The sequence below is a fragment of the Cynocephalus volans genome, chromosome 11 (genome assembly GCF_027409185.1).
Source record: "Cynocephalus volans isolate mCynVol1 chromosome 11, mCynVol1.pri, whole genome shotgun sequence".
In the NCBI taxonomy this organism is placed as follows: Eukaryota; Metazoa; Chordata; class Mammalia; order Dermoptera; family Cynocephalidae; genus Cynocephalus; species Cynocephalus volans.
This window is the reverse complement of record NC_084470.1, coordinates 109682770-109706166: the sequence shown is the minus strand read 5'-3', so window position 1 is coordinate 109706166 and position 23397 is coordinate 109682770. Positions and strand designations below refer to the sequence as shown.

The following is a 23397-nucleotide window of genomic DNA, read 5'->3' as shown; positions in this document are numbered from 1 at the left end:
GACTCATTTCAACTTCAGAATTTGTCGGTTGAGGTAAGAAGCTAATTTGGCTTTGAGAAGTGAAGTCTCAGTTTTGTACTTTCCTTCTAGTGCTACTAACAACCCCATTATTAAGAGCAAACTTGGGGGGGGGCATGAAATATTTATTGAGTGCCCACTCTCACCAAGCACTGTTTGCATGCTATTTTATTACATCATTAGACTTAACGTACTTCAAGCAGCAGCATAAATTTCTCTGGTTTTCAAACCCGTAGTCTGTACCATACAGTCTTGCTTCCCAAAATAAAGTGCACTGTTTTTAAAACCTGTAACTAGTATGACCTTCAAACGATGACCGTGAGATTAACAGTATGACATTCTGTGAGATTTTGACAGGAAATGGTTGCAGAAAGGCCCTGGTAGTTTCTTTCACCTGCTTCATCCCTCTATGCACAGATGCTGCTCCTTCTGTTTGCACTCACCAGCAGATCTGTCTTCTCTCTTGCCATGGATTCTCTCCCATCAGATACAACTAGGTTTTAATTTATACAATTTAAGAAAGTAAGGGAATCTGGCATCATGCCTGGACCAGTTATGATACCCCAAAACAAAAGATGACCAGGCCACATTGACTGTCGTCAGTGCTTATGTAAATATCATTCTATTTATTAGCCTTGCTCTGGGGAAACCCCAAATGGTCACCTTACCTCCCCACTTATGAAGCCATAAAAATACCCATGATTTCTTATTACTTCTCTCTTCTTCCCTATGAATGGGGTAATGAAGTTCTTTATGGGAGGCTATTAAGAAGCAACACGGATGCTACTATTTGCTACTTATCCCATATAATTAATAACACCATAACTGTTATTAGAGAGCAGTATTTAAAGGGACTAACCTACCATTAATATACCTGACTTGACTAAACTGTCAATGGCAAATTTTAAGAAGAACCACTAAAAGGAGATTTACTTGTGAAATATATAATGTGTTACACAAAGGCTATTTTATTTGTTTTTTGGTTCCAATTAAATCATTAGACTTACAATTTACTACATAATTATAAAGTCAGCATTCTTAAAAGCAAGTAGTAATGCTAATTAATTTCCTTCCCCGACAAATTATAATATTTCCCTTTTTAAATTTCTCACAAATATGTGGGCACAAAGCTTTCTTTAAAGGATGATGCTCATGTCTTTAAATAACACCTTTGATGAAAAGGCTGATCAAATAAAATAAAACTAACATTCAGATTATGGAGTCTCTAGTCTTATGAGAGAGGGTGAAGAAAGAAATCTGTAAAATGCTAAAAAGAGACATTTGCAGTAAGTACGATGTGCTGACCCATATTTATTTACTAAGATTCCATTGCCATTTTATGGAAATAAACATAGTCTAGGCTCCTCTTGTTGAAACAGATATACTTTTATATGATCTTAGGGTAAAGTAAAGCAAAGTTGACACAAGCTCATGATTTAGTGAAGTCACATGATGTGAATTATCCTGGCCCTGTCCAGATAAGATCAGAGAAGTTCTAACACCTTAACATCAGAATACAAAAGGAGATAAAAGAATGCTCAGGAGGATTCTTGCTGGCAAGTCTTAAAAAAAATTTTGAAAGAAAATTTTAAAAATGAGCACAGCAAGTCATGGTGAATACTAAGCAATTAAGGCAATGAGTAAAAAGCTTAAGTGTTTCTATCTAGATACAGTTTAAAAATTTTCTAAAACATTTCATTAGTTTATACATCTAAGGAGCCTCAAAATACCTACAGATGTCCCCTGAAGTTGTCAATTAAACACTGACTTAACGCCTGTTTTTGTAGTTAACCACTACTGCTAACACGTACAGGATACTTTTAACTAAGTCAGGTCTCTGTCAATTCGTCCTTCTTTGCATGTCTAGAGTCGCAAAGAGTATCCAAGTGACTCTATAAGAAATAGACTGCTTTCCAGGAAAGGATAATTTTAAGAGAATAAGTAAAGGTTCTTGTTACTAATTCTGGATAAATGCAAATTTGGAGGACTTTATTTTTATAATGGCACATTTTCAAAGCTGGGTGGGTAAGTGTGCAGGTGTTGAGGGCGTTTAATGTGGGCTGGAGAGAGCTGGGATGTCAAAGGAGGAAGTGTGGGGCTGAAAAAGAGATGGAGTACGGGGGTAAAATCAGTGTTGCCTACCTCACCTGATTTTTATTGAATGCTGTTAAATTTTACAGAGTTATCTGGCTTAAGACAAATATTTTATTTGGTGCTGGAAAATGGTTTTGAATGCAAATAAAAAGGAATCATCTCACATGCTTTTCGGAAAGTATAAATAAATAAATTTGCTTAGAATAAAAAGTATTTTATTTGAAAAATATAGAAAGAGGGTTACTGTTTACCTTTAGAATTAGCAATGTGATTCACTTTCACGGATCTTCTGCTCCAGATATGCATGTTGCTAATTTAAAGGAAGGCTAGAGTTTTAGGGGCTCAAAAAAGCAGGCTAATTAAATCTACTTTGCAACTGACTTGAGTTAAGCTGGCTGGAGTGAACTAACCTTAAAGAATCTGGTCTGTTATAGAACACAAAACGTCTGTACCTGTCTGTAGATATGGAACTGGGGAAATATTAATAAACACATTCTCTTTTTCATGCTTTTATCATGGGTTTGTCATTTAAAAAGAAACAGGCTAGATTTAACATATAACATTATCCATATATCTGTATTAATCTATAATTTTATTTTTAAAAATGATAGTGAATAAAAAATAAATTAAATGAAGCCCCTACCCCCACCCCAAAATGATATTATCCTCTAAATGATTCTGAGGAAAGAAAATAGGAACAGAAAGTCTGGATACTACCAATTCCATTTATAGTTCTAAACCTTCATTTACAATTTATAATCATTTTTGTGCAAAATAGCTCTTCCCAGATTTCAATGACAGTTATAGCCCTGCCAACCTATCTTGTTAGATACAAAATGATACCAGTAAGTATTTAAAAACCGTTGTGCTTAAACTTCCCTTATTTCAATTCTCTATTTCATTATAAATGACTTACTTGACTCCGGTATAAATTTTCTTTATATATTTATTTTTGCATTAATCAGCTGAGGTCTAGGACTTTTGTGACTGTCCATGTGCTTTATCTAAACACAAAACACACAGTTATGCAGACACTCTTATGTTTGGAGACTTTCATTTAATATTTAGTTTAAATGAATGTGTACGCTGAATCAATAACAGTGCTTTGTATACAGTAGCTAACTAAAATAGATTAATTGGCCACATATAAAAATACAATTAACATAGAACATTTTTCTAATTGTTTATATCTAGTAGAAAAAAGGGAAAAATCTATGTAAATTGTAATTCACTAAAAAAGTCAAATGTGTTGTCTACACTAAAAAAATAAACATTTCTGAAAGGACTCACAGCTGTTTCATTTCTGCTAAATCAATGCCTGAAAATACTAGATTTCATCAGTTTCACTTATGTTGAAAGTCCCAAAGATTCCCTACCTGAAGCTGGCCATATTTTAAGAGCAAAACAGGCTGAGCACTATCTAAATCTAGATAAAACTCATTGGTTTGCAATCTGCAAAATGATCTATACATCTAAATCTATATGCAAATTGAATGCTTTTGTGCTTTAGAGCATTCCAAAGCACCCAGGACGAAGGGAGCAACTGGGTTCTTTCAGATCCTTCCTGTTACTCTTCTTCTTTCCTTCTATTTATTTATACTAGCTACCTAAATAATTCACACTGCCTGCTTTTCAGCCCGCATGTTCCTCAGAAGCGGCCTACAATGAGCTATTGCAGTCACCAGATGGACTCATGAATGCAGCAGGTGGGGCAGATGGCAAGGCGCCCTGTCTGATGCTGCCTGCCTGGGCATGGACTGCCTTTTCCTTCCAGGTACATTATCATCATCTGAACACTGAGCGGGGTGTAGTTTGGGGGTGGGGTGGAAGTGGGGCACTGGCAAATCCTTTACATGCAATACTAGAGGAATCATAAATTACCAGCTGCCCTCTTCCGCCCTCCTCCCCACCCAAGCCACCCCCGATGTTTAATGCTGTTGCTTTGTCAGTGGTTTTTGTTTTTTTTTTAAGACCATGGTGAAGGTTTCAGAATGCATTCTGGTACTGTGAATAAAGACGGATGCATCCATTTTAAACATTCCAGCTCAGCTTGAAAAAGTGAAGAGGATTTTCAAGGAGTGATTTGGTAAAAGTCAAGAAGACTATGGGGGGAAGAAAGTATTTTCATAAATATTTTGCAAGCAACACAAATGAAGTGAAAACACAGGTGAGATGACTCTGCTTGCATAAAGGTAAGCTGTCCTTTACATATATATGGAGTGCAGGTGATACAAACTATACATTTACAGTCTTTTGCTATTGCAGAAAATACTGGCTCTGCCCAAATTGAGATAGTTCTTTGTCTCATATTTCCGGTGTCATTTCCAAAAGAGCAGCATTTCCCTTCCAAAGTATGTAATCCTATAGTGCTATATCACAAAAAACTGCATTGCGTATCACTTGCAATTGGAAACTTGCAACATCATGATGCCAAGCTGCCATGAGACAGGCACTCAATAACATGTAGTATAAATTTTAATTGAGCCTTAACACTCAACAAAAACTCTCTCGAGATATTTCTAGCATGTTCTGATTGGCAATGGTACCATGATACCATGACTTTAATCCTTCTATAAACTTAACTGATGCTGATATAAATCTTATTACCTAACTTTACTAATCATCTAATTATGAATATCTAAAAATGTGAAAGACAATAATTTTAATGACCTGAAGCAAACCAATCTATATCTTCAAAAAAATAAATAAATAAAACACTTAGATAAAATGCATTGGCTGAAGAGATGCTGTAAATACATAGAGAACTACTTTGAATTTAATCTTTGAGTCCTCAGGCACATTGAAATTCCAGGCTTTTGGGAACTCTACTGGGCAGTTTTGCAGGAATGCTGGACAAAGACAGTAGTTGTGAGATTATCCCAAGATTAAGGGCAAGGTTTCCTTATAAAACTACCTTTCAATAGTCACTTACTTTGATTAGAGTAAGTTTACTAATCCAAACCTTTCCCTCAAAGTCAAACATCATAAACTTAGAATTCAAGTAAATTCCCCTTGCTTTCCCTAGAACCTGGGAAATATATTTCCTTACATGACCTTTTAAAGAATTTTTTCTTCCCTTTCATGATCAGCCTAAAAAATAAGCCCTATACAAGTAATTTTGAACATTTTAAGATTTAACAGCGACTCTGGCGATGAAATCTTCAAAGGCTTCACAAAGAGGGACAGACTGGCCCACTTTTTAGCTGAAGGAACACAGGCAAGACCAGACTTGACTGGTCCAAGACTCCAATCAGACCCTTGAGATGTTCAGGATCCAAATGTACAATTCCTAATTGTGTTCAGGATGCTAACCTCACATCAATTCTAAAAAGCCAAAACCAGAAAGTCAGGACAAAAGCCTCATGCCTAAGTTTTATGTAAAACTGCTGCAACCTCTATTCCTGAATTTATTTTCTGAAGGCTGACTCCTGTTTAAATTGGAAACTTAGGTATAAAAAGTCCCATTTTTTAATGTTTTATATGCACTTACGACCACTCTTTATTTTTATCATTTATTTGAGGGTCTTAGTGCCTTATACAGTGCCTGTACAAATACTTTTAAATAAATGATCAAGAAAATGCAGTTTAATGCACTAAATTGATGCCTTTAATGTTTGAAAAAATTGCAAAGGAATGCATGAAATATTTTTTGATGCTATGTAAGAAGTTATTATAAGCAATCAATTTCATATTAGAGTTGGCTATAAAGAATACACTTCAAAAATCAATTTTAAACTGATATCATCTAAACCTGATTTCATTAACTATCGTTAAGCTATGCGCCCACAACCTAATTAGGTACATAACACTACTGTACATGCAGAGGGTATTTAAAAATACTAAACAGAAGAAATGGACATTTCCTAGGAGAAAGACATTAGAAGGTAAATGGTATCAAATGTCTTAAGACTTTTTAAGAAAATAACTGGGGAATTAAAATATAATTTTTAGAATTTATAAAATTCATAATAATTTGGATATTCTTGGTGTATTCGACATGGGTTAAGACTGCTACAATTACAATGGCAGACAATAATACTTCTAAAGTAAACTTAGGGCTGGCCAGTTAGCTCAGTTGGTTAGAGTGTGGTGTGTTAGAGTGTGGTGCTAACAACACCAAGGTCCAGGGATTGATCCCTATACTGGCCAGCCACCAAAAAAATAAATAAATAAAATTAGTAGCAAAGATTCAACAACAACAAAAAATAGCCATCTTCAAAATAAAAAACAGTAAGTGTAAGCAAAGGGTAAAGGAGTGAGTAAGAAATTACAATTTAAGCCCTGGACGTAAAAGGTAATAAAGACTATATATTACCAAGATGCTATTGAAAGAGAAAGATAAATAAAATTTTGATGTTTTACATGTCAAAACTACTCTTTCGGGAAAGTGTATATGATATTCTTGAACAAATCCATCTTAAATTTGAGTATATTTCTGGAGTAATAGAAATCAGTGTAATGACATTACATACACATACAAAAAAACCCTGCATTTGCATGTGTTAAAAGAACAGGTTAGTGTGTACATATATGTGTATACATATTTATATTTTTATATACATAAATAATACAATTTCTCTGTTTGAATGATTTCCTTATTTCAGAACTATTCCTGGATATAACGTCACCATGTCCTGAAGTTTCAAAGTACAAGTTAGTCTAGTAAGTAACAAACCTAGCAAAGAAAACAGACATCCAAATTTTAATGTAATATATTCGTATAGTGTACACTAGAATCAAAAAAGAGAAATTTAAAAAGAGAAACATATTTTTAAATGCCACTTTTCTCTTTCCTAAACAAAATATTTACAAAGTGACTCATATGCCATAAATTCATTGTGATATCCCACTGCTAAACTCATGCAGTCCCCTATATTAACTATGATTATTTTTCTCCTGCTTTAACATTAAAAAATGGGGGGGGGGGGCAGATGTATAATCTCTAAAGAAATGACTTACTTGTAGTTTACCTATCAAGGTAAAAATATGAATTGTCACATAATTAAATACAAAAAAATCTTAGAATAAATCAACCAATAATATTTTTTAGAGGCGAGAAATACAGCACACCAAATGACTACCAACTTTTAATTTGTAAATAAGGACAGAATTTTTCAATAGTTACCTGTAATTCTGGTTCAAGATTTACTCAGACATTTTTTGTTTTGTTTTGTTTTTCCCCTCTGAAAGTCTTAGAGGAATTTTCTATATAAGTTTTGAGTTTATAGTTTAAAAAGAGAGAGAATGAATACATGCTCCCTCGCCTGCCTTCTCTGTACCTAAACAGAGCCACTTACATAGCCCATTGAACACTGTTTAGTAAACAGGGAGAGCACAGGTCTAAAGTGGTTTCTGTCTTCCAGTCCTGCCGCCCTTTTAAAAGCAAGGCAGGGGTTCTGTTTTTAGTACACACTTTGGTTCAGTGTTAATCCTGTTTTATGTTGTTCACACCTGCTGCTGACTAGCAGCCTGCTGATGGGCTGGGGCACATGCTGCTCAGAAAAATACCCCTAACTGAGAAGCTGAACAAAAGCTACTGTACAGAGCTGGACACAAAGCCTGATCGGGGTCTGTAATGCAGGAGAAGCAGACGCCACAAAATCTTGCCTCTCACTTGCAAAGAAGGCTCTGATGTCCCAAGTTTGCCACCCTACAACACGTGCAAACAATTGCTTTTTTTTGGAAGAAAAACTGAATCCCATTGGGTTATTTATATTCCTGAGCTTTTCATGTCTTTTGCTAAAATGGATTCAAATAAGCTAAAAAAAAAAAAGTTATTTTAATAAGGTGTACATTTGAGTCACTACTTTGAATCCTTACCAAATGAATCTGTACTTAAAACACACATAATTATTGTTTTAAAATACTCTATGGCTAACTTCTCTATTCATAGAATTTTACGTCCAAAATGAACAAAGAATATATATATATATTCTGCTATCAGTGGCCACACTGTGGCCAGGACAGTGACTTGTATTCTAAGGCTGCTCTCCCCCCACCAACCCTGCCCCCAGCCCTGCACTGCATGTGCCTAATAGCAAATATCAAAAGGAATGATTTCTTTTTTGATCTTACTACCAGCGATCAATCAAATTCAGTATCACAGACCGGGGGAAATGCACTACTAAGAAAGAACTCCAAGATGGACAGTGAGACCAGTCAGAAGCCTTCGTTCAGTCAAGTTCCAGTAAATAGTGCCCACCCTCCTTCTCTCAGGAACAAGATGTAAGCTGTCCTGTGCCTACCCAGAGTGAGAGACATTCGCCCAGTCATGATGTGACCCTAAGTCAAGATGCACTTTGTGCTGACATTTCCAGCCTGGCACCAGAGCCCCTCCCTCCTACCTACAGACAATGCTAATTTCTTCCCTACCTGGCAGCCAGGTTCTGCCCACACTGGACACAGAAAGCCCCTACTGACCAATACGAGCTGCACATCTGGGGGGTCAGATGGTGGCTCTGGGATCATTTTATTACATCTCCTGAAGCACCTTTCCCGACTGCAGTAGCCAATAAAGCATTGCAGTCGCCACTGCCAACTCGGAGGACTCTGCATCTGCCCACTCCGAGTGGGGCGCAGATTCTATGGCGCACGGTTTTGGCACTTCTCTTGGGGGAGTGTGGAAAGCGCAAACTAGTTGGTTAAGGTTCTCTTAGTTAGTGAATGTGAGGATCAAATACCTGAGGTGTCGGCATCTTTTCCCCAGTTTGCTTTCAGACTGTTTACCCTTAGCAGTGTGCTCTTTTGGGGGGTCAGTACTGTTTCCTGACACGATGGTCCTCCACTCTTGTTTGTGGTGTGGTCTTTCCCAGGAGATGAAAAATTAACATGGCTTCTCAAAAGCAGCTTAGCTCCCACAGGAGAGATACCAGATAAATGCACACTTTTTCAGTGTGTACAATGCCTCTATACTTGGCAACCCTCTAATGGTGTTAAAGAAAAAAAAAAAAGCTACTAAAAATGATGTTATAATATACTTGCCATAATTATAGATAGAATTCACATGCTTCCCATAATTTGATAAAGACCACCATAAAATAACAAACAGTTGTCACATTCAATTTGATCATGGAATATGTACAGTATAGAAATAAATTCAATTATTGCATTGAATCATATGCAATTGCTGATATTTGACCATTTTTGACCTGCAACAATGGCAATTTCATTTGGTTCAATCTAATACAATTAAACTCTCATTACCTTACTTTCATGCAAAAAAGACTAATGTTTCTTTAAGTTAATCACTTTCTTTCTTCGCCTGATGTTTGGTTAGAGAATTTCATGATTCCAAACTAGATTTTCCTACTGATTTTCACTCAGAAAGCCACCTCTAGTTTTGTTGTTATTGTTGTTTTAATTAATAACAAAATGAGAGGACTTATCTAAGTATATTTTAAGACTTGAACCTATTAAGGCCTTGGGTAGGAAGGCTTCTAGTAGTCAAAATTTCATTTGAAATCAAGTTTTGCACATAAGAACATTTACATATTCAATGGAGTGTTTACTGTGATGCCCAACTTCGTGAGGAGTAACTTAGCAATGCCATATGATGTAAGAGGAAATGCTTCATTCCTAGTGCCAAGACTGCACCGTAATGGAACATGAGAGAAAAATCTTATTCTTGAGGTCCTTGACTTGAGGACTTGAAATGTGGATGATGTTTTTCCCCAGCGACTTTGGAAGTTTGCTTAGGATAGAAAGATTTCAGTGTATCAGCAGTAGTAGCAGCTTTCAGATCAAATGATACTTAGTGTGTTGCATGTAGTGCTGGCGACGTGATGCATACCCTCAGATAAGGAAAGAAAAAAGCAGAAGCTGTGCACTTGCTCGATCAAGGTGTGCTACCTGCTGCCACCTTCCAGCGCTGCTCCTAAGCATTCCCCACTTCTGAAGAAAGTTAAGACCGCCTTATTCTGATTACAGTGCTTTCCTCGGGCAGGAATTTTTATTTCAGTGTGAATCTTAAACCATTACATTTCCAGCGATGCCGTTTTTATGTTTACAATTGACATCTTCATAAAAGAATGAAACCTTTGAGCAACAGCTCAAAAGCATAAAGGTTGCCTGCAGTAAGTACCTAAATTATTTTACACCTAAATGGAGCCCAGTTGTTTTTAGTTAAAATTTAATAAACCTTAAACTGATGACCTTTTTTTCACAGAAAGGCCCTGAGTTGCAAAAAACGAACTTTCCAATGAAATATATTTTAAGGAACTAGTGCTGAACAAAGGGCTATTTAAAGCTGAACGCTTTGTCAATTTATCAGCTTGTGAACATTCTGTTCCTGAATTCCCCACTGCTGTTGGATGTATAGAACGGTGGTGCCCTGCTTAATCGAATACTATTGATTTGAGTGTGTCACAGTGATCTCATTGAGAGTAATCAATAGTAATCCAAAATCAATCAATCTGCTCTTGCACTATCATTTATCAAATCTGAATACGCCAAATTATTTCTAGGCATCAAATTACAAAGAAGAGAAAATGGTAGAACTGGGAAAGTTAATGGTTTATATTGAAGAGCAAAACCAATATCTCTTTTTTAAAGGGGAGGTGCTTTATAATGGACTATTACTTGGACAAATACATTTATCTTCTCATTACAGTATCCTAAATTGATAATTAATCTCATTCCATTCTTGAAAAAAAAAAAGATTTAATTTAAAGGAGTTTGCTGGTTCAGCACAACTGATATAAACTTACAGATGCCCTAACTTACCCGCACACCAGCATTTTAAAAGTCTGATAAGCTAAGTTTCAAATGCTTGTCACCCATCTGCTGGAAAAACAAGGAGGCTCAATTGACATAGGACATAACTGCATCTTCTAACATCAGAAATGATGTTTAATAGAATTGGAGTGGAAAAAGGAATACTTAATTTCTCCAGAGAATGTGCAGCCTAGATGTACCTGCTTATCAAAGAAGCTGCTGTTGATGCTGAAGGTTCCTTTATCAACATAGTCACCTGTAATTTGGTCTAGGTAATAAATCCTGCTATTCATTACAGCACTCCCAAAAGCACCCCTCCTATTTAACTTGAATGAAAAAAGGCACAGAGTGTCTAAAACATTTACTTTTGCTAATGTAAAAGTGTTGGCATTTTACTTCATTCCTGATAAGCTGGTGCCAGTAGAAGTGATTATTCTTTCCTTATTCAAAGCCTATCAGCATTTCGAAAAGCTCTCTCAATCTTATCAGGTGTATGAACAGCACAGTTACTGAAAACAGTTTGTACTCCTCCTCTCTCTTTCTGCCAAGCTATCTGATAAACCCCCAGCTAACTAACTGTATTTACACACAATCAAACATCAGTTGTATCTTCTATGCACTATAGCCAGATTTCAGTTTGCCATAGGTTTTTCTGCTGTGACATTAACCTAACAAAAATGTCAGCAGCAAGTATCCCAAACTGACAACAATCAAGAAAACACTATAAAAGCACTCAACTAGAATGCACAACAAACAGAAACAAAAGAAAAACAAATATAAAAAGTTGAAGGCAATCTCTTTGGAATTCAGAGGGAAAATAAAGTGTACTGTATTTGCAAATATGGATGAATATCATGTACTTACCTTTTACCGAAGTAAATGATCCTTTAGCAAAACAGATGATAGGAAAAGAAATTTTAAAAAGAAAATACAGCTGGTATTGAGGAGGGGGAAGGTGTTCAGAAAAGTGTTTTAGAACTGAGCAGGCATTTCCTCCACATTTCAGGCTATCTCAATGTGGAGACAGAGAGATTCGTAATGTAAGCAAAGTAAGACAATAGACAGTATCACCAAACTTACCCCATAAACTGAAGACAAGATAGAAAGCAAGGCTGTCACATAGGGTGACCACATTCTCAGGATAGATTTTCCAATCATTAAAACCCTCATAAATGCTCTAGACATTAAAGTTTTGTTCACTATAAGGAAATAAAGAAATTAAAAAAAATGCAATTTGAGTTTTTAACCTCTTATCATTTTTTGTGTTCTTCAGACTTAACCAACTGAGTAGGTCAATATAAAGGTATGAAAAAAGAATCATCATCCAAATTGACATAAATAAATTATCTGTTTCTCCATTTCTATCTATTAAAAAATGCTTAAACCAGCTAATGGTTCATACGGGCTGAGAGACACACCTAGTCATTTATGAGTAGTACTTTGGAGCATGAAAGACAACAATGACATTTCCAGAACAGACAAGGAATCCGAAATAACTTGAACAACCGAGATTCCTTAGAAAGGAATCTCCGCTTGAGCTTCTGTGCACAAAGTGCCATTTGGTCCTCAGATCCATTTGCTGAATGGCTAGGAGAGAACAGAAAAAGGCAGCCACATGCTTGCACCTGAGCCCAGCTCCTGATGCTGTCTAGACCCCACGAACAGAAAGAGCCTTCCTTTAGACGTGTAGAGTATAAGATGAACTGGCCAAGTGTGTAGTATAATTTAGTATAATTCAGTACAATTCAGTTGATGGTTGCTTTTCCATCTGTGACACCATGACTGAGGAGGCAGCTCTCATTCAAGCCTATGGACAAAAGGGATGCTTCTGTCATTTCACAGGACCCAGCGCCAACTGTATACAGTCACTCTGTCACAGGAAAAATAAAAGACATGATTCTCCTCGACCATATACATCTTTCCCTTTCTTTGGTCATGAACAGTTGGTAATAGGTATAATACTCTTCCTCAAAAAGTCCGGTCTGTTTTAATAAATTAATGCGTATAAAGAAAGCATTGTCAGAATTTCCTTTCATTTATGGAAATATGAATACAATTTAAAATGGCCATCTTACATTTTTGAAGAGGTTAAAAAGTACTATGATAATTTGGAATTATGGAGGGCAAAGGGCAATCGATCGAACAACCTTACGTTTGAATTTTTTCTCTTAAACAAGTAACTCAGTCTCTATAATTTTTCATAGGATCATTATTTTTGCTAACTCTGGATGTAATTTTGGATATATGATTAATATGCTTTCACTATTCTCTTCAAAGCACAATAAACTATAAATATTGCTACATATTAACTGACTTGAAAAGTACACCTTTTAAAACATTTTAACTTACATTTAGAGTATTAAAGGAAAGGAAATATATTTATTTAACAAATCCTTTGCTTAAACTCTCAAACCCTATTAAACATGAGTACAATCTTTCTAGAGTAGAGGAAAAAACAATTATAATTTACAAAGATTTCATTCTGATCCTGGAGGGAAAAAAGAGCGTAGGGTGCTTCTGCCTAATTTCCGTGCGTAAGCTCTTGATTTACATTTTTTAAATTTCATTTTTTGCATATTGCATAAGCCATACAGAAAGAAAGCACAAGATTTTTTTCTTTCCCAGAAAATGTATGCCAACTGCGACAAAAAGAAATGTCCCTGTTAAAAGTGGATTGTCCACGCTCTTGATCCTACACTTAAGTTTTCATTTACGTCACAAATAAGAGCAACTGAGGTTCTCCACTTGAGACTTTTTTAAAACTCCATTTTACTTCCAAAATAGTAGGAAGATTTGAATGAGTTTAAGTTATGCTCCTTTAAAAACAAAAACAAAAACAAAAAACAGCTCATTATTATCTGTGCTATTTGTATCCCTGCAGTTAGTTTTTAAAGAGAAGTAAGTTTTCATTACACTTACATTAGCCATCAGTCTCTGACATAATGTGAGAATTTGTTAGTACCTTCCCTTTTATTTAGTACCATCTTAACCCACTGTTTGCAGAGAAGGTGCATGATGAAGCAAACTTAAGTTGACATGTCTGTGATATGCCTGACAGCCCTCAGATATGCCCTGTATTAATTTGTGTTCTTTGGCTAGGTAAGTGCTGCCAAAGTATGTTACATATAATGTGTACTTCCAGTCAAAATAAAAGAAAGTATATATGCAATTTTGTTTCATTCAAAGCAATATGAGAAGGCACAGAGGAATATGACACAGACTGCTTTTTATAATTAAAACATAAATTTACTTTTTAGTTCTTTTTAAAGGATGCAATCTAATCTTAAGTAGGCTCCCCATGAGTGTGAACACTTTAATAACAATTTAATAGATTTTTAAATGCCAAAACCTATTATTTTCATCTACCATATTGTATGAAAAAATTCCTATAGCCATAGATTGTGTTATATATACCTATAGTCAATTACACACATAGATATGTGCCAGTATATTGAAATGGACTGTGGTTGACCAGTCAGAAGACAATTTCTTTAAAACTGGACCTTCTCTTTCATTGCTTTGCCTTAGTGAGTTACCATCCAAATATGCATGCATTGCCACAAATTAAAATGGCATATTATTTGAAAAATATCAAAACACTTAAAAATATTTTCTAAAAATTATAAGGAGGGAATGTATTTATGTACACACACATATATAACAGACACAAAATCTAAATCCTTTTCATTCAGTGGTTTTGGATAATCGACTACAAAACACACTTGCAAATTACTAAAAAATATTGTCCAAATCAGAGAAAAAGAAACATTTGGCACTTCTGGAAAGAATAAGTGGAGGAAAAAAAGATGTTTGTTAAAACTCTGAGTGGAAGTTATTTTTATTAGCTGAGGTTTCCCAGACTTTAGAAAGTATAAGTCTAAGATGAACTTGAAACAAAAATAAAGGGCTAGGTAAGTCCTTCAAAAAGCAGAAGACTGTCATTTACCACCCTCAGATAATAAAGGACCTAACTTTGATCTGATGGATCGGCATAAAGAAGAAGTTAGCAGGATTTTTTTGTTAAACATAGTAACAGTAAATTTGTTAAAGTGTTATGCAAACAAATAAAGGTAAGAAATTAATCCAGGAATTTAAACAAGAATATGAATTAAAACAAGAATTAAAATAGAGCAATTTATGAATTAGAATATGAATTAAAATAGAAAGAGCAATTATTTGTGTTTTCTCTCAACACTTTTCAGATTTGCTAAGTAAAATCACAGACCTCTCAACTTAAATAATTCTGAAATCTATGATGTACTTAATAATTTTACGTATTGGCTTTTAGAAAAAAAAAAAGCAAATGACGTATATATGTAGTGCAGATAGATAAAATTCAAATTTTGCATCAGTTTGAAAGCTACCATGCTTTACATTAAGATATATTTGTCAGGCCCAATTGTATAAGAAAAGAATGCAGCCAAGAGCTAATTCAAAATTGTTTCTTGGATATAGGCCCAAACCATTAAATTATGCATTTAACATCAGTAGTTTATTTCCTATTTTACAAATTATTTATGATTACTAGATATTGAATATATGAATGACAATAATTTAAAATCTTTTAAATCAGAAATAAATTTACTTGTTAAGTTACCTGTTACCTGTCTAATATATGGTAGTTAAATTAATTCAGTTTTAAATCAAACCTGGTAAGTACCCGAAATAGCAATTTCAGCTTAAAATCATGCCTGGCAAATTTAACTGGCAACTAACCGATTAGAATAATACTTGAGATCTACTTTATTTTATAAATGTACATGAATAATCTTAACAACATACCTGTATTCTGCATGTATACCTTTTCTCATATATATATATATATGTATTTCACATGCTATTATACATGCACCCATAGTGGATATGTATCCTATCAACTGCTTTGGATTTTAAAGTACCATATGTGTATTTATTTATTAATAATGATATAGATTATTAACAAATTATGGTACAGATCATGTATACCATTATTAATTATATTAATAGGCATGGCTATGAAAATAATAATCAACACCAAAACATACAAAATGCAATAAGAAGATTGTCAAGCGGCAGAGATGCTTAGCGTCATCCAGCACTATCAAATATACACATGACTATGATTGGAGAAAGAGAGGCTAAATATTTCACTGTCAGAGAACGTAGAGAAGTGCAATTCATTTCTATCTCATGTGCTTTAGGACAATGACAATTTAATACAAGGCCAGTGGATGTAAAAGAGATAAAAACTGAACAAACTGGGCTAGTGTAATCAAAGATTTTCTCCAGAGAGCTGGCTAGGGCCGGAGCTCATATGCACTTATAACAGATCAACATTGTGTTGTTTCCCTCATCCATGAATTTGCTATGAAGAAAATCCAGAGCAAAGCTTCTCTGCTGCAGTGACTTAAAGTTCTATTATGATACCTCAAATGCTCTTATTTCTAAATGCTTGATAGGTGATTCCAAAAAGTTTATTTGATATTAATTGGTTTAATCAAAATCATTGCTATTAGTTGCCACTTGTATGAAAAAGTATCAATCACAAGCATGTATTTTAATTTATTTTATTAAATAATATAAAGCACAACCTTCACTGCTGAACGTCACTTTACAAACAAAACAAAGAAATATTTTGTTTAGTCACTACGCTAAAACGAATGTTGAGGAATTTTGCACAAGTGATACTGACTGGGGATTGGGCATTATGCCTACCTTCCAAAAGAACGGTCTCTTCTTTGTCTGTAATTCTTGCAGGAGTGAGGTATTGTGAAAGTATTGTTAAATAGAATCATAGAGAAGTTAGCAGCCCTCTTTGATGAATAGCACCAGGTATCTAAAATTAATTGCAAAAGTATGGCCCGGCTAATGAGATAGTCCTTATCTTTTCTCAGCACTGGAAGCACAAGTATTTTTCTGCTGGCTCAATATTTTACAAAAATGCCCAAAGTGTTACTAACTAAGTAAAAAATTGATTGAAAGACATTAAAGACACAAATTGTCATAAACTCTAAGATATGGAAAATTTGGAGTTAAAACTGATTGCCTGCATTATTTTCTTTTTAAACATTAATTTCTTTTCTTTTTTTTTTTTACTTTGAAAAGAACAACAAAAAAATCTTTTCTCCTGCTTCTATTAGCATTTTTAAAAGCTGAATTACAATAGCATCCTTCATAAGATGGCCAATATGTATCACAGGTCAGATTAAACCAAAGAAATATATCAAAGGCCGTCAATTTCGAATTAAAAAAATATATATCAATGATACCTTATTGGGGGAAAACACTAGAAAAATGATCATCCATGCAAGAGAATTAATGGATATCCACAAGGGCTTTGCTAATAACATGGGTTAATTACCGCTGCAACACACTAGGTTCAGTAAATAAAGCAGCAGTGCCATAAACACAGTAAGATGAGAAACCATCACTATAAGAAGAACTGGCCAACACCATCACCCTTGCCTCTGCCCAGGAAATGGAAAGCTGTTTTCCAGCCCTTTTTGTAAAAGGAGGGTTTTTTAACTTATCACCAAATGTGTGTACATAAATACCCTGACACAAAGGGCCAGTGAAACACGGGGTGCCCGTCATTAACTCACCACTCCTATTCAACATCTATTTCATTAACTCAGAACACTTTTGTTGCTTACTTCAAGGAGAAAATCCTTCATTACATAAGACACATCATCTGGCTATTTCAACTATATATAGTTTGAGACATGTACAATGATTATTTAATTTTTAGAAAAATAGTATTCATCCGTTTGCTTTAGTGATGTGATAGCCAAGGTTACGAGACTCCACAGCTCAAGAACACTCACCCCTAACTGCTGCTGGTTGTCAGTTCCAGCAATTTACAAAGAAATCATCTGAAAACCCCACCTACATCACCTACCTATACGGCTGCAGGTGTTTTCAACAGATTTATTAAGAAGATACAGGAAGAAAAGTAATATGAGCTCCAAGTCTGGAGTCTAAGTATTATTTCTTAGAAAAATAAATTTAAAGTGTCTGTTTATAGTTCTCAAATATATCACATCTAAAGTGATACTATTACTTGGGCAGGCTCCCATCTTTCCTTAAAAAAAAGAGCGTCCATTCTGATTTAGGCTTCTTATTGTTGTTACTGTATAAATTTTTCCTTCCCGCCTATTTTTATCCCCTATACTTTGACATTATAGTATTACTTTTGGATAGTTTTATTTCAATTTAGTTTAGCTTTTAATAGGGAGATGAGGCAGACAAAAAACATATCAAAACCCTGAAACAGAAAGAGTAGACCATACAAAATAACACTTGCATAGCTCCTAATTGGAATCTTAAGACACAAAACTGCTAAATTTTCAATGTCTGGATTTCAACGACCAGGCTGAAATTTACTAAACTGTTCTCTCCTTTCCTTGTCTGTTTTAGAGTGTTTCAATTGCCTTTCCCTCTTCCAACAGCTGTGACAACTGTTAAAACAGTCAGTAAAATTAAGTCCGCTCTATAATCCTGTAGTCAATGTTACATTTTAATCAGAGGTTGAAAGGGATTCATGTGACGAGCACACTCATTTAGAATGATTAGACTGACACATATGTCAAAATGAGCAGATATATTATTTTCATCTATTTATGCTATCAGCTATTACTGCTGTTAAATGTGAAAAAAGCTTTCAAGTATTATGCTGTATAATGTGCTGGCACATTTCCTAAAATACAAAATACATAGTTAGAGGTTAACATTTTAGGCTCCCTTAATGGTGGTCAATAAATTGTATGAATCTTTTTAACAGCCTCCAAAGCAGAAATTGTCCAATATTTTCCTCTGAAACTGCATAACTCTCGTTTCATTTCTATGCATACACGCACGTGATGGGGTTTAACCCAGTACAATTACTATGAATATTAATAGCATGTATAAATTCTGTGGTTTATTAATTGAGACAGAGAGGCAGATGCGTTGCTTAGTATTAGATCTTTCTGTCTGTCCAGTGAACCACGTAACCATCAGAACTGCATCCAGACAATAAATCTGTATTTTTAAAAGATGACTTTTAATTGAGCCAAAAAGAAAGCTAGTTTGAATCTTGCGCCAAAGCCAAAAGGACATGTGCCTTGATTTCATTTAGATGCATCTGCTTTAAGAGGCTTATCTAAACTAATTATTCAAATTAGCGACAAGAAGTTAAATTCAAGAAAACTACTTTAAAAAGCAGCCTCTGGGGAGATTTTTAAAGTTTGTTTTGTTTATTTATTTGCGAGAGAAAGTTTAGAATTTGGGTGAGCTTGGATAAGGCATTCTTTCTGACATGAAGACATTTTAAACTCTCCAATTCTACAGCCCCAGGTGCACTAACCTTCAAATTACACTTGAGTGGGCAGTCCTACCTTTGTTTATTTTTCATTTTTATTTTCACACATTTTAAGGTTGTTGCTTCCTTTGAGTGTTTCAAACTGATGCAAGCGCAGCCTTACCATCTTTCAGTTCCTCCCAAATCCATGTCTTTGCTAATATCTCTGTGTGAGTGTGGATGTGGGTCTGTGTGCATGTGCAAGTGTGCTTATACACACACATGCTCACACTCAAATATACACGAGCCAGTGACACCGCAAGTCACTTTTCATCTCTTACTTAATTACAAAGCAATGCAATATGCAGTCACTAAGGACAGCTAGTGGACATCTACCTATAATGCACTAGCTCATCTTCTAGAGTTTTATATTTTCTTCACAATCTATAGAGAGAAATGTTTGCCAAGAGCACTCTTTTCAGAATTATAACAGTTGGTATTACTGCAATGTGAAAGCAAAGCAATATAACTGACTCAACAGAAAGAGAGATAAACCAGTGACAGTTGCTGTGGTACACTAATATTTTCTCTTAACAGTGGGTTGAAATTAAGTTTATGACCTACTCATCTACACAAGAATGCCTAATTTAATTCTCCTACCCCCTCCCTCCCACCTTTAGTAATCTAAATATATATTTCCATGTGCATAAAGATATTCATAAATATGAATTAAACTGCATGTAAGAATGAAAGTACTTTTCTATATTATCTGGACATGATACATAAAACAAACTCACAATCTGAGCATTGTCTATTTAAGGAGAAATTTAAAAAGTCTTTCTTCTTTTGTTTTTCTCCCCTTTAAATATTTATAATGTGTAAAATCTCATGTTACTTAATGGACTGATTTGTCAGTTAAGTGCTGACTTAACGCTAACCATGCAAATAACATTATTCTAGCCCTGAATTGCATGGGGCTAGTTTTAAAATTGTTCTCTGAAGGAGAATTAGTAAATGTGCAATTTTGCCTCTAACTCTGAGCAGTAAGAAATGACAGGGAGCTGAAAATATCTGTCAAACTGAAAATACATAAGAGGCACTCAATAGTATAAATCATTTTGAATATTGTATTTTAAAACATCTTTCCTTGGGAAAATGGGTCCTAGTAAAAGATGCATTTTAACAGTTCACTAAGCATTTGTGCCAAGTGCCTATTCTTAGCACCTGAATAAGAAGTGACTGTCACACAGCTGTTTTACTGACAGTCACTGAGCTTTGCCTCAAAGGTAACATTGTAGTCAGAGAACAATTCTCGACTTACTGAATTAGCAGATCCCTCTCAACACAAAAGGCACAAGACAGATACAAACAAGCACTCGTGCACACAAAGTACCCAGGACATTACCTGAATCAGTGTGCAAAGATACATTCTGTCCACCTCACACACGCACCCCCACGACGAGTTTAAAAAGGAAAGAAAAAGGTACCTACTCTTCCTCGTAGTGCAGGGAAAAAGACTCAGGGAGGCAAAGTTCTACCGAATCCATGTGCGACCGGCAACCATTATTTGTGCACCCCAGCTATAAATCAAAGTTTCCTTGACAGAGCACAGTGCAATTAACACCGATGTTCTCCTAGTGACAAGCCTATAGGCACAGCCAGTTGGGACCAAAGCTCTCACACTCTCCTAATCAAGGACTTAAAGCCCCGATTGGAGCTTATTAATATGAAGCAGGGCTTTACATATGCAGTCCCACCGGCCCAGCCGCGCAGCCGATTGGGGGGCCTCTGCCCAATCAGGAGGGAGGCGGCCGGAGCTGCGCGCAGCGAGGGAGCCGGGCAGGTAGGCAGGCTGCAGAAGCGCGGGGCACGGGGGTGGAAACTGGCAGGGCAGAGAGAGCCAGCGAGCGAGGACGCGAGCGATCCAAAGGCTCCCCGCAGACACGGTGGGGCTTTTCTTCTTTCTCTCTCTCTCTCTCTCTCTCTTTTTTTTTTTTTTTTTCTGGGAAGCTACAAAAGAAACATAACTAACTTAACTCTCTAAGCACTGGAGGGATTTGTCTTTGATTTCTAACCTGAGATCTATTTTGCCTTGAAAAGAAGAACTCACGCAGATTCTCAGTTAATTTGGGAAAGGATTCTGCGGAAGGTAGAGAATTAAGTTTGTCTGTTTTTTTTTTTGTTTGTTTGTTTTGTTTTTGTTTTTTACACCGGGGGCTGCTGCTTATTTGGTGCTGTACTTGCTTATTTATTCCTAATCATGTCGTCTCCTGCTTTCCTGACTTATACTGGGCATTTTGAAAATAAAAGACATTCCTCTAAGTGGTTCGAGCATGTGTACTGGGATCGTCATCTCGGAGGTGCAGTGCAGTTTTACACAACTACAGAAGAGCAAACAGTTCATCCATACAATTTGAGAGAATGTCTATGTAGATTGTCTGTGCAAACATTTCTTTACCTGCTACTGTCTCTCCACATATAGATATACAATGCATAGCTTTTCAAAACAAAGGTAAACAACTGCAGGAGGAATTGGCTTCTTCAGTTCAAGGAGACAGGGCTGTAGGGTAAATAGTACATTAAATCTATCTCAATGTATTTTGACAAAATAATGACTGCATTTTATTTGTAGAGAGATCATTGCTGTACAGTGCACTAAAAGTGTTTAATGAAATACTTATTTCAATACAAACTTCCAAACTAGGAGATCTATATGATATACATGATTTTACTTAAGAGATCCAGCTTTCAAATAAAATACAGTGTACATATTGGTTTCTATACATAATGCATCCTACATGCTTTAAATAATCAACCCAGAAACACTTTGTAAACCATCACACAGTCTGGTCCCTATAGGAACTAGTTTCAAACAGATAATAATTTACGAAAGTAAGAATTCTCTATCAAAAGTGCTAAAAAAAAAAAAAAAAAAAAAAAAAAAGTAACAAGAGGGTATAATAGGAGAAGGGTGTTTTTCCTCCTACAAGACTGTATGGCATGATTGTAATTTCCATATAACAAAGACTTTGCTTAGGTCCTATTTTAAACTACAGGATTTTTTTATACTAGCAAATGTACATTGGATAGATACCAGCTATTTATGGCAAAGAAATAACTGCTACCTTATGGAGAGTGGAAGACCCACAATTTTGATAGAATTTAGCTGTACTGCTTATCAACCTTTTGAGTCTTAAGTCTTACATGACAGAAACAGTATAATCTTTGAGATCAAAATTGATTAGTTCAGATATTCAGCATGTGTTAAATTCACTAAATCAGAACTCAACTCTCTCAACCCTCTCAAATTGTCTAGGTCTTTAAAAAACAAAACACTAAAATAGAACAGCCACATTAAAATTCAGAATATAAAAATGACAGACATGATTTTGTCCCCCCCACAGAAGAAAGCAATTTCCTTGCCATGTATTTAGCTATATCTAAGATATGGGCCCAAATCCTTTTATTTGTGGTCTAAATGCATACAAGTTTCTAGATCAAAACTCACAGAGCAAAAACTATGCCTGAGAATACTGTATAAAAGCAGGTAGTAAAAGCTTAATTACCAGTAGCATTATGCTGTCTATATTGTGAAATGTGAACTCTGCAATTAAGATGTAAATTTGGTTGTGAGCAGTGAATTAAAAGAGCTTTGAGATGTAGAAGAAAATCCAAGCACTCTGCAGACACCAAGGGGAAAAAAAAAAGATTTGTCTATTCAATCTAAAATGAGACATGTAATCATTTTACAATTAAAAAAAATAAATAAAAAGGCATTTTGAAAAAGAAACATGATTTTTATAAAATACAATCAAAGATAGGGATGCTAACTAATACTGCATTAGAAAAACATCTTTGGTTCATAGGATTACTGTCTTGATTTCTGAATAAACTAAAATTCCCAAGATAATTAGTAGATCCAATTGTACACATTTTTAAAAGATATACCCCCCAAAAGTTTCTTGCTTATTTTTGTCCAGGGATTTTTTTAAAAGTAAATATTATTTAATTGTACTCAACGCATCTTAATGTATTCAACGAATGCATACCGATTTTGCACCTGTGCAGAATCCTGTACTGTATTCAGTTTCTTTGCATTGTCATGCTGTGAAATAACCTGTTCATTATTTGAAATGACTTTTTAAAGACAAGATTTGTAATCAATTATTTGCTGATGAACCTTAAGTCACTACATTTCATAGAAGTGATCATTTATTTCCCAGATTTTTCTTATTTCCCGTTGGGTATTCACTTCCCCTCATAATGAACCATTTAATTTTGTGTGTATTTTTAAACATATTTATACTCATGTTCAT

The 23397-nt window shown here is 35.2% G+C and overlaps 1 protein-coding gene across 17 annotated transcripts in view; it reads right to left on the bottom strand.

The window, feature by feature from the left end:
- The window catches only part of ESRRG (estrogen related receptor gamma), a 546637-nt gene that overhangs the window by 186710 nt on the left and 336530 nt on the right, over nt 1–23397 (bottom strand). Inside the window, exon 1 of one of the 17 annotated variants that reach the window (XM_063113796.1) lies at nt 20573–20761. The exons of 15 other annotated variants lie outside the window; for them this stretch is intronic. In XM_063113796.1, coding sequence (XP_062969866.1) covers nt 20573–20628 — 56 coding nt within the window. In that variant the 5' untranslated portion in view covers nt 20629–20761. Of the gene's footprint in view, nt 1–12449; nt 12470–20572; nt 20762–23397 lie in introns of those variants that run through there. One more of the 17 variants, XM_063113813.1, reaches the window with a different exon arrangement.